At 29.9% G+C, this 13,361-nt stretch overlaps 1 protein-coding gene across 1 annotated transcript; it reads left to right on the forward strand.

The window, feature by feature from the left end:
* The first annotated feature begins 4,920 nt into the window (after window positions 1-4,920).
* LOC132713287 (uncharacterized) lies at window positions 4,921-6,201 on the forward strand. Its single transcript, XM_060695802.1, has one exon. It carries the CDS (start codon window positions 5,032-5,034, stop codon window positions 5,614-5,616), a length of 585 nt encoding a protein of 194 aa, XP_060551785.1. The 5' UTR covers window positions 4,921-5,031; the 3' UTR covers window positions 5,617-6,201.
* The last annotated feature ends 7,160 nt before the right edge of the window (window positions 6,202-13,361 follow it).

Consider the following 13,361-nt stretch of genomic DNA (forward strand, 5'->3'; position numbering starts at 1 on the left):
ATACTTTTTCTGTTTGTGGTTTTTATCTAAATCTTACAGATTATTTAAAACTAAGGATTATTAGACTTCCAATAAGTGTTGTTTCTTATTACTTTTTAGTCCCATATCACTGATAAAATATAAATAACACAGATAAAAGAGAAAAATCTACGTAAGATTTTAAAGTATAAGAATTCTTGATTTTATTTGTCATTGAAAATTGAATAAGATAAACAACATATACTGAATTCAAAATAATTAAACAAGTTATTTTTTATAAAATTTTTAAAGAGGTTTAAGTCAAATACTTAAGCACATTTTTTTATATGATTTGTAATAAATATTTGTATGTATGTATGTATATTTGCATTATGCATGCATGTGTGTATGTAGTTATAGTTTTGTTATAGTGTGTGTGTGTGCGTGTGTGCGTGCGTACGTGTGTGCATGCATGCATATGTATATGAAATTTATTATTAAAGGAAAAAAATAGGCAAAAGATCAAACATCATAAATCACTCTGAAATCTAATCATACTTAACATAAAAATTTGTTATCTGTTATATAAAGTCTACAGGAAACGTAAATCATACGGAATTATACAAATATACAAATACATGGATCAATCTACACTCCTCTTGTTAAATGAAACATAGTTGTCATTTTCTTTTCTTTTCTATTTATGTGAATGTCGTAAGTGAGTCAGTTTTAATTTTAAGGTTTTATGGTTGTATACTCATACTTGTAATACCTTTTTCTTCAATATGGAAACTACAATAGCTACATTAAATGTTAGAGGGTTAGGAAATAATAGGAAACGAAAACAAATCTTTGAATGGCTTGATTTACAACCTTATTCTGTTTATATGTTACAAGAAACCCATTCAACAAATCAATCAGAATCATGGAAAAATGAATGGAAAGGTATGTCTTTCTTCAGTGGAAATAAATCAGACAAAGAAGGTGTTGCATTTCTTATAAAAAATAATTGTAATGTTAAAATTCTGAATAAAAAAGAACTAATAATAGGAAGATTAATAGTACTTGAAGTAACAATAAATGAAAAAGCTTTTACAATGTTGAACATTTATGGCCCAAATGATGCTAACATGAGCATTTTTCAAATGCTAGAAGATTTTATTCTTGAAAACGATGAAAATAATTTTATAATCGGTGGCGACTTTAATACAGTGATAAATACAAATATCGATAAAAAAAATAGAAAACCTCAAACAAGTAGAAAATGTCGACATAAAATAAAAAGTATGTTAGAAACATGTAGCTTATGTGATATTTGGCGCATAAAACACCCTGAAAAGAGACAATTTACATGGCATTCAAATGGAAAACCAGTTCATTATTGCCGATTAGATTATTTTTTGGTATCTGACGTGCTATGTAACGTCATTTCAAGAAGTAATATTTCACACGGATATAAAACAAATCACTCTTTAGTAACTTTAACAATAAAGATAATGCAATGACAAAAAGGGTCTTGGCTATTTTAAAATTGGAAGCAATTTCTTTTATTACTAGATAAAAGTACCCAAAGTCAAATGAAAGCAACTATAATCTACAAGGACGACGTGGAGCTCATAAGATAATTGGAAGGGATACATAGGGGCATGGGACGACGATACGGACAATGCAGTGTGATCGTAGGGGGTAAGCTGAGAGTATGAGCAGCACGGGAGGAGCAAGGTAAGACAGATGAAACGAATATATGTTTCAAGTCAAATTAGCAGAACACGAAGGAGAAGAAGATGAGAAAATGAATCTCTCAATATTTGATGGATAGAATATAGTAAAGAATGTAGAGAGAAATGATCGACTGAGACTACTGAGTAAGACGAATGAACAAAACAATGAAAATAAATTACATAAAGAAATGATATCTAAAAAGCAAGAACTTGAACAAATTTATGAATACCGTGTAAATGGCTCGATTTTGAGAGCACGTGCTATTCACATAGAACAAAATGAAACAAATAGTAAATACTTTTCAAACTTAGAAAAGAAGCATGCGGAGAAAAAAATTGTACACAAGTTAAAAATACAAAATAATGAAATTTCAGACGCAAAACAAAAATTAAAAGAAGAAAAATCATTTTTTGAAAATTTATACAAATACAGAGCCCCACAAAAATCAAATCTAAATTTGTTTAATACAGACATTAAATCATTAAATGAAGAAGAAAAGTGCATATGTGAAGGAATATTAAATGAATATGAATGTAAAATAGCTTTATCAGAAATGAAAAACAACAAAAGTCCAGGATCTGATGGCTTAACCGTCGAGTTTTATAAGACATTTTGGAATAGCATCAAAAAATATTTTCTTAATTCGATTAATAACTCTTTTCAAATATCAAAACTAACAACTCTTCAAAGACAAGGAATTATATCCCTTATACCAAAGCCAGAAAAAGATCTTACAGATATATCAAACTGGAGACCAATAAGTTTGCTTAACGTGGATTATAAATTAGCAACAAAAACTATTTCTAATCGTATCAAAAATGTTTTGCCAACTATAATTAGTTTCAATCAAACAGGTTTCATGAAAACCCGTTACATTGGTGAAAACGTAAGGATGATTTTTGAAATAATTGAATATCTTCAAAAAGAAAGCAAACCAGGTTTATTATTCTTTGCCGATTATGAAAAAGCATTTGATAGTTTAAATCATCAGTTTATCTTTAATACTCTTCAAAAGTTCAATTTTGGTAAAGATTTTATACAATGGGTCAAACTTTTTTACACTGATATTTCAAGTATAATTGTAAATAATGGTCATTTCTCAGAACCTTTTACCATAGAAAGGGGTGTTCGACAAGGATGTCCTTTATCATCATCATTATTCATCGTCTGTTTAGAAATTTTATCCAATTACATAGAAAAAGGTAGTGAAATAAAAGGAATAAAAGTTGAGGACAAAGAAATAAAACAATCCTTCTTTGCAGATGATGCAACTTTCGTAAACGATGGTTCAGTTAAGTCTTTAGAAAAACTTGTCTATGTGATAACAGAATTTAGTAAAATTTCCGGTTTAAACCTTAATTCAAAGAAATCAACAATATTACGAGTCGGGTCATTTAAAGATACTTACATAGAATATTGTAGAAATAGAAAATTTAAGTGGACATCTGATTCAGCAAAAACATTAGGCTTTTTATTTTCGTCGGATTACAAGAAAAATACAAACATAAATTTAGAACCTAAACTTCAAGATTTTTTCAATTGCTTAAAGCAGTGGCAACACAGAAAGCTTACGTTAATGGGAAAAGTAATTGTGATAAAAACTTTTGCATTGCCAAAATTAATATATCCTTTTTCAGTTTTAGCAAACCCATCCAATGATAAGATGAAAGAAATAACTAAAGCGATGTTTCATTTTCTATGGGCAGGAAAACCAGAAAAAATAAAACGCAAAACTTTAAAACTAAATATAAAAAATGGTGGACTAAAAATGACAGACATTACATATTATCTTAATGCAGTAAAAGCAAGCTGGGTAAAAAGGTATATAAACAAAGATAATGAGAGTTCATGAAAACTTTTTGTAAAACGCAAGATAAAGCAATATGGAAATGATTTTATCTTCCAATGTAATCTTTCAAAAAATGATATCAATAATCTATATCCACATAATTCGTTCATGAATAATGTTCTTTCGTCTTGGTTTCACATTCAGCATGAGCACAATAAAAACAAAAATAATGTTAAAGACATAGTATGGAATAATTCTAGCATTAAAATTGACAACAAACTGGTTTATTATAAAACATGGCATGATAAAGGCATACTTTATATAGAACATCTTTATGATTATAGGAGAAAAGCCTTTTATAAATATGATGATTTTAAAGAAATTTACGGATTAGAAAATTCTGATTATTTAAGATACTTTATGCTAATAAACAATATACCAAAACAATACCTTGAGAAACTAAAAAATAACACATTATATGGAAGAACAAGATACGCTTCTCAATTAAATTCAAAAATCCAAAACAATAAATAAACTTTTATATAATATCCAACTTGAAAATGATGAGAAGGTAAAAAATAAAAATGAAAAGCAATGGGAAAAAGAAATAGATATAGAATTGAATTGGAAGAAGATATATACTATACCACTACAATGTACTATAGATGTGACATTAAGAAATTTTCAGTATAAGTTTATCCATAGACTTACTGCAAAAAACACTATGCTTTTCAAATATAATCTATGCATTCAAATTTGTGTGATTTTTGCTGCAGTAGTTTAGAAACACTTCATCATCTATTTTGGGAATGTAATATTGTTCAAAATTTATGGTCAAACTTGCACTCCTTTCTCTTATCCATTAATCTTCATTTTTCATACAGTAAAGAAACAGTATTTTTTGGAGAGCTTACAACCAATATAAATAGTAATGTAGTAAATTATATCATTATTCTAATGAAATATTACATTTTAAAAGTAAAAAATATCAAGGAAGAAAGCCCACTTTTGATATTTTCAAAAACTTTGTGCTGTTAAGGATACAGATTGAAGAAGAAATTGCACTGTCAAATGATAAAATTGAATCGTACAAACAAAAATGGAGTAAATTATCTAACACTTTAACAAACAATACTGATGACTAAAACAATAATATTATGTAAATTAAACCATAAAACGTAAAAAATTAAATGAAACTGATTCACTTGTCTGTTTCCCCCCTGTCTTGTGTGTGTGTGTGTGTGCGTGCGTGCGTGCGTGCGTGCGTGCGTGTGTGTGTGTGTTTACTGTAAGAATTATAATTTTTTTAAGTAGATTCATTCTTTTTCTTTCTTTATTTTTTGAAAGTTTTGTTTTTACTTTTTTTCTTTGTGGAGTTTCTATGTAAATGTGAATGATTGTGTTTATATGTTTTTGAAATTTAAAATAAATGAAAAAAAAGAAAAAGAAAAGACAAAACCGACGAATACAATTATGGATTTGATGTAACATTTCCTGAATTCATAAAATATATTCTTTACCTGCATGAATCCGGATTAGGTATAAATAAACATTTCCGGCCAATGCTTAGCTTATGTGATCCATGCTCAATATACTTTCAGTATTTTATAAAATTAGAAACACTCTCCGATGATGCTCGTTTCCTTATAACTAAATGGAGAAATGACTTTGATGATGTAAACCTACGCTTTGAGGATTTCGAAAAAGAAACAGTCATTGACACTGCTAGAGTGCATGTAAATTTTCTCTTCAGTACAAAGAAAGTTCTGGATGAAATCAAGTTTCCATTTATTAAACTTATGCTAAGGACATGGAGAGATTTGCAGATACGAGGTTATCTTTCTAAACATATTCCATTTCCATTTAAAGAAACTGATGCTAAAACAGTAACAAAAAATAAATACATTGAAGCTATTAAGATTGCACTAAAAATTCCAGTCAACAGCAAAGAAGTAAAACTTCAAAGGGAAGAGGCCCTGATTCAGGCGTACAGACAGGTATCAATAAAGGATATGGAAAGATTAAGGCAGTTTGTTCTAGAAGACTGTTTATTGTTTGGATACGATGACCGACCTGCTGAATTGTTTGATAGATCTAAAAGTGTGTCAAGAGATTTTGTTTATTTAGATGGACTAACAAAGAAATAAATGATAAGACTTTCTACATTCATATCCTCCTTTTTAATCTCTTTTTTTCTGTTTTTAAACGGTAAATAACTTCAATTATTTTGCAAGATTTTAAGCTTGAAACAAAACGGAACACAATTTTAGTCAAATTAAAATGCAAAAATTCTTTACTTATGTTTCTAGACTTCTAGACTGTAAAGCTGCTACAAGAGAAGCTTATTGAATTGTATGAAGTTTGATGTTGATTTATGTTTGTAAATATTCACTTACTAAAATAAAGTTATTTCTGACATAGGGATAAATCATTAAAAGAATGATTTAGAATTTAAAGCGATTATTTTAACGTGAAAATACTAGTCACATACCCAAAATGTTTTTGTTATCTGATTTCGTTACTAGTAGTTTGAGATCTTAATATCTTTCAAATTAGAATACTGCTATATTATATGATATGCCTGTGCTGAACTTCCAATTTTATACTTATTCTGCTTCTTTTACATTTGTTTATTTATAGCAGGTATTTGGTATATATTTGGTAAAATAATCTCATCAACTTTGAACTATGCTCCATAGGTAAGCGGTAAATATGATTGTTGTTAATTAGAAAAAGTGCATTTGAATTTTTGAAAAGATTGTTAGGAGTCAGATTAAACTTAGAACAATTTTATTTATGGAGAACTAAGAAAAACAAAGAACTGTAAGTGTAATAAGATACATGTGATTCATTGTACAGAGAGTAACATGTAAGACCTAACAAAATAACATGGGTTAGAAATATAAATTAGAAATGAGTTTTATTACAGTCACTTTCTTTTAATGATGTATGATTATCTCAAGCTCTAGGCAATGTAGATGTATTTATTAGTTAAGTAAAACAAAGAGTAAATGATGTTTTTGTCCAAAACTGGTTTTCAGAAATAAATGACTCAACAAGAGCTCGTACGTATGTATTATTTGCAGATTTTAGATTTCAAAAGTACTTAAACTGTATTAACATTGAAAAAAACATGTGATTACCACACGCAGGGTCGTAATTATCACACGGTTTGGGGTAGTGCCGTGATAATCCCACGGACGGTATTATATTTACACTTAATATTCTTGAATTATTTATCATTTTTTTCCTAAATGATTTCCGCGTCTAATGGTGTAAATTTTATTAAAAAGCTATACCGCATAGGGGTATCTTAAAGAGTAAACTTAAGACTGAAAACGTTCTTTCCTAAATATCAGCGTGTAATCTTTCGATACAGACAGTAATATAAATAATGCCTGATATAATTGAATTTTTTTTTCAGTTTAGGTTTCTCTGTCTCAAAAAAGTTTAAAAAAGTCTGTTTCATGGATTTTCCTCCGTTTTTTTTTAATTTATATTAGTCCCCCTTTTAGCTGAAATATGTTAAGTCTGATTCGTTGCACTTTGTGTGTTTGCATGCAATTCAAGATAATAGTAAAATCCACAATTAAATGAAAAGAATAAATAAATAGATAGATAAATAAATAAATAGATAAATAGACAAATAGATAAATGAATAAATGATTGAATGAAAAAACAAAGAAATAAATTAATTAAAAAATTGAAAATAAATAAATAAAAGGAAGACTCGAAATGACAAAGGTCTTGTTATGGTAATGGTGTGAATACGGAAAGCAGTAGTCCATGAAGGTGTGAATTCTTAAATGGCATGACATTTTCATAATATTAAACTTATATAAACACCTCGTTCCGTTTTGATAACTAAAGAATGTATATGCTGTCAATTGACTCATGAACCTGGAAAAAGTGTTGATATGTATAACTTCAATGTAATATTTGTTGATTATGAACTTTCCCGCTATAGTTTATATATTGTGTGATATTTATATGTGGTTCTTAGCCTCGTTTATTATGCTCCTGCAAATGTTTTTATACCTCGTGTTGTCATGTTTGCATGATCTGAGTGGAATAAAGAATAGAATAGCAATGTAACTAAGAAATATGTCAGGATATGTTTGCGAAAAAAATGTCAATTATTTCAGGAATATGCATTACATATATATCATTATTTCAACAAATAAGACATCAACACTATTTCAGTAGTTTATGAAAAATAAAAAAGATTGCTTTCGTATTTCATATAATGAATATGAAATTGTCTCAAATACAACAGTTTTCACGTGAAATGCAAAAAAGGCACAATTCAGGATTCGCGCTAATAACATACTATAATATGATATAAAAGTAAGTTAAATTCAGTATTTGTTAAAGTAGAAGATGTAAACTAGCTCTTATTATTCATCAGCGTACCTTAAGAATTTGATAACACATCTTCTAATCTTAAGGTAAGATAAATTGGTGCAGGTTGACGATGGCTAAATAGTCCGAAATGAAGGGGAAAACATGTAAGCCATATAATAAGGCTATTGTTGTTTCAATGCTACTATATAACGATAGCCCTCTTAGTAACAAAAGCTAGTCATTGTGTTGGTGATGTATTTCGCTCTAATGGTGTGTGGTAATACCGTGATGATCACACGTACGGTCTAATACTTAATCAGACATACTGGTTATACGCTTTTTTTCCAAAAGGTTTTCCGCAATATAATTTCTTTTCAATACTACGGCATTTTAAGGATTTCTTTTTTATGACAACAAGACGTCCAATCGTAATAAATATTTTAAAGTTTTTAATTAATTACAAAGGAAATATCTTTCAATGACAATGGCAATGATGAAATTGGTTGTCGCCATGCAGCTCCACATAGTAATGATGACCCTATATCATTGTGTTAGTGATTTCCACCAGTGTGATTACGCTACAGCTTTAATATTACCGCGCGTGTGATAATTACGCGGCGGCGTAATAATCACACGGTTAGCGGTAGTGCCGTAAGAATCACACGTACGGTCTTAGATTTACTCCAAAATAGTTAAATCATACACAATTTTATTTTAAAATGAATTCCGCATCTAATAGTATAATTTTTGTGGGAATTAATTAATTTTCTAACACACAGGAGTGTTTTAAAAAGAATGTATTGCAGCGATTTTTAAATAATTATGACAACTTTCGTTATGAATAATTTTAATTATGTTCTGATAAATATTTTGTTAACAGTTTTAGTTCTTCTTTTAGAATGTGTTATATTTATCGTGTTTTCACTTAGTGTTCAAGACAGTTGTGATTTTAAATATTGATTATAGCTATGTGTGTTTGTTATATTTTGCTAGGGATGTGAATAGACAATCATTGACGTGTCATTTTTCTAAATACGAATAACATTATCTTAACAAATCGAAGCGTTTGAACGTGAGTTATTACATTTATATAATGGTTATCAATAAAACTGCAATCAGATAGAGGTACTTATATTGCCGAAATGTACAATTTGTATTATTAATTAGAATAGTGCACGTGTTCGATTATATCGCGCCGAAGTTAGAACGGTCATGCGTACGAAATTATATTAAATTTAATCAAACATTTTTGAATTATGTAAAGTATAATACTATTTTCTTCGAAATCAATTTCGTGTCTACATGTGTCTTCAGCTAAAGGTTTATGCACACTTTTATAATGTTTTGATGTTAAACAAACTTGATCTCTGAAAAAAATGTATAAATCGCCTGCGACAGTAAAGCCGCGATAAGCCGTAATAATCGCAGCATTGTTTTGTTTTTAACCAGACATACTAAAAAATATTGTTTACTAAAATATTTGTGTCAAATAATTGTCCTTCTTGTTTACATATATGTTTGTTATCCAACACACAGGCGCATCTTGAAAAAAAATAATTACAGGGTATTGGAAAAAAGCGTCTGTTCATAATTTTTGTCGAAAAATATTATGATAAAGAAGTATTTTTTACCTAGATTGAACTTATCAGTGTCTTATCCGGTTGCTAATATGCATAATACGTATTGATGCATGGAGGTGTCAATTCTCTTAAAATCGCTAGGCGTGAAAGTTAACATTATGCACTAAAACACGAAACATACTGTTTGAAGTGTTTGCCATTCCTTATATCAGTTTATTGACAAATATGGGTATAGATAATTCTTGTAAACAAGCACATTATTTATCGCCTAAATCTTTTACCACCTGACAAATCTTTTGTTAGCATAATAGCGTCGCGCTCTGTGGGTGTATAGATACTGGAAAAGGCAAACTTTGTGTTTTTATTTTTTTACAACAATCCGTGTATTCCATTTGATAACATTGTATACACATATTCGCATCCAACATGTTAATTAAATATAAGACAAAACACAGTTGTGATTGGGATGATAAATGGGCAACGGTAAAAATATACAGTATGTACAAATGAGCCGAAATTGTTTAATTTCAGAGGTTCAAACTGAATATAATTGATTATTGACAAAGTTACGTCTCCTTTATAAAATACCTTATTAAATAACTGCTCACGAGTGTACTTTTTATTTAGACTGTATACATATTTAAGTTTTTTTTTTTATATATTTGGCGTCCGCGCCGAAGCGTGGCGCCCCTTTATGGAATGAAATCAGAATTTGTGAAAGGGCGACAGCAACTTCTCGAGCCTTTTAGTCGGTCATAATAAAAGCCGATCAATCCGATCGGTATGAGGGTGCTTGATTATTATTTATTTAAAATGAAATGTCGCGATATGTACAATGAATAGCGAACTGGAGGATTTCGCAATGCAAACATTTTCAAATGCGTCTCTTCGGGTTTTTTTTATTTATCTTTTTATAGTACACAGTGGGTTATCATGGTATGTTAAAATAGAATGATGAGTTGATGACCTAACTCTTCCGAAAATCTATTTATAGAGGTATCTACTCCTATCGGTAATTCCGGTCTCCCCCGGTCTATTTTGACCGGGATACTAGTGACCGGCAAATAGTATCACACGTTTATTGTCCGGTCTCTCCCGGTTTTGGAGTAGATGTTTGATATCAATACAGAACAGAACAAATATTTTACAGATAAATAAGCTTTTTTCCAAAATGAATGTTTGTCACTTAGTTTGGTTACAATAATTAATAAACATAGATCAACTCTCAAATTTATTGATTATTATTATACATAAACATACAATTCGTAAAAAAACCCAACAACAACAACAACAAGAATGGCATGTTTCATTGTATCTATATGAGATAAAAAAACAATAAATATGTACAACAATTGTAAAAAAAGGTGCATTTTTATGGTTTTGAATATTGAACCATTTTATTTATTTTTTCATTCGTGTTTAGTAAAGATGCCGAGGAATTATTCAAAAATACAAATTAGATTTTATTAATTATTAAATTGATTGATAATTTAAAAAATGATAAAGAAAAATACAAATGTACAAGTACATGGTTTAAGAATAAAAAATATTATAATTATATTGAAAGATTAACCATGATTTACTGACTTTTTCCAGTTAAGTTTTGACTTATAATCGTCGGTCAATATGACAATTGAAAGAGTAGTAAACGTAAAAAACTCAGTATTAAAATAGCACATAAAAACACAAAAAAGAGAGGAAAACAATATTCATAAAATCTGTATTTTTGTTATTAAAATAGATATTACAGTTATTGTATAAAAAACCAAAATGCTCAACATGACATGGTAATATAACCAGTGTCATATTTTTACTAAGTGTGGACAGATACCTTAAGAGGGGGTCTTCGCTAATAGCGATTACATAATAAGGGACAATTCCACAAGTGTGGTGTTGATCATGCGTTACACATATGGATTATAAATGATTGTATACATGTATATCCGTTGCTATTAATAATCACGATCATAAAGAAATAACAAGTAATATTCTAATCTCTAGCATGCCAATGAAAATTCATAATGAACAATGTTTTCCGTCTGTTCATTTTGGGAAAAACCAATTAACCATTGAAAAGTTTATAAGAATATCTTGTCATCATATGTCTACTAGTTCATCTTCACTTTCTGCATTTCTTGCTTGGACGCCCTTTGATGCTTTGCATCAATGCTTTTCTTGTTAGTGCTTGGAACATATTAATACATACGTAAAAGGGAAGAGAGTTCAATGAGGTTATTAATAGATATTTAAGGTCACGGGGTTCTACCGACTATTCAAGCAACGTTGACACAAATATTACAATTTGAATTTTCAACTGTGTTCAATAGTTTTAACAATTTATATAATGGTTCGATTCTGTGACCAGTGTGTGATTATTGTGCGGCGGTGTAATAAGGGCACGGTTATGGGTAGTGCCGTGATAATCACACATATGACTTTATAATAATCAGTTTTATCCGAATGACAAATGATGATTATTTTATTCTAAAACCAGGTCTGCGTTTAATGGTTATTCTTTTTTTAAGAATTCTACTATTTGTATTAACCCGCTTCGTCATAATCACAAGGTTGGGAGTAGTGCCGTGATAATCACACGTACGGTCTTATATACACTCCAGATAACACGAAACAATTTTATATTATTCAACCATTTTATTAAAAAAAAAATTCCGCATCTAATGGTATAACTTTTGCACGAATGCTATGTTTGCCCAAAACGCGGGAATGTATTAAAAATAGCTCATTTTACTGGAATCTTCATATGAGTCGTCATTTTCATGTGAATACCTATAATTGTGTTTTATTTTTTCTGGTGTATAGTTTATAAATAAAAAAAGCCACCAGACGTTAAAAGATATTTGATTTAGTGCAGTTTGATAAAGTGATCAAGATTATATTCTAAATCAAAGCACTGCAAGCACTGAGGTATACATTTGCTTGACATAACCGATGATTACGGCATCCAGTCTTGCATAAGGATTTTTCAGAAAATCATCATAAATAACTGTTCAGGACCATTAGATATTTTATTAAATACATGTAACAAGATTTTGTAACAGAAGTACCAACGCTCCCCCCCGCCTCCTGGAAGTTTTATATGATGCATAAAATTGTGCTGTTTCAAAAGTTTGAGGTATGCTAGATCAATGCTAGATCTGCAAATGCAACAATAAATTTATTAAAGAAATAAAATGAATGTTAAGCTTTGACCTCTAAGTGTGACCTTGACCTTGGAGTTGGGGGTGCATGTGTTGTGCATGACACATCTTCTTATTATTGTAACATTTGTACCAAGTATTTCTATGAAGAAATTATAGATGGGACACAAAATAAACCCTCTACCAGACTATGTTAATCTTTGACCTCCAAGTGTGACCTTGGAGGTAATGACCCATGTTTTGGGCCTGACATACCGTCTTATTATTGTGATTATTTGTGCAAAGTATTTTTAAAATCCCTTGATCCGTGAAAAAGTTATGGACTGGACACAAAATAAACCCTGAAATAAACTATGTTAATATTTGACCTCCAAGTGTGACATTGACCTTGGAGGTAGGTGACTGGTTGTTAGGCATGACACATCTTCTCATTAATGTGAGCAATTGTGGCAAATATTTACAAAATCCCTTCAAAGATAAAAAAAGTTATGGACCAGACACCTCAAATAGACAATGTTGACCTTGTATGAGCAAGTGCAACCTTGGCCCTAAAGGTAGGGGTCTGGTTGTTGCGCATGACACATCGTCTTATGATAGCACACATTTTTGTCAAGTTATTTCAGATTCGTTTAATAAATGACAAAGTTATGGACCGGACACGAAAGTGTGACAGACGGACGGTAAGACGAATGGAGACTATTTCTATATCCCCTTTTTTTCGCAAGAATAATTTCACCCCGTTTTTCCGTATCATCCCAATAACTTATTGCGGTGGTCCTGGGCTCTGCTTGAAGTAAGGGAGACCGCGAC

This window comes from Ruditapes philippinarum, unplaced genomic scaffold, assembly GCF_026571515.1.
Source record: "Ruditapes philippinarum isolate M1 unplaced genomic scaffold, ASM2657151v2 ctg3164_1_1_1_1, whole genome shotgun sequence".
NCBI lineage: Eukaryota > Metazoa > Mollusca > Bivalvia > Venerida > Veneridae > Ruditapes > Ruditapes philippinarum.

What these genes read in the sequence shown, in the direction of transcription:
- LOC132713287 (XM_060695802.1), top strand. Translation starts at nt 5,032, where the DNA reads ATGCTTAGCTTATGTGATCCATGCTCAATATACTTTCAGTATTTTATA.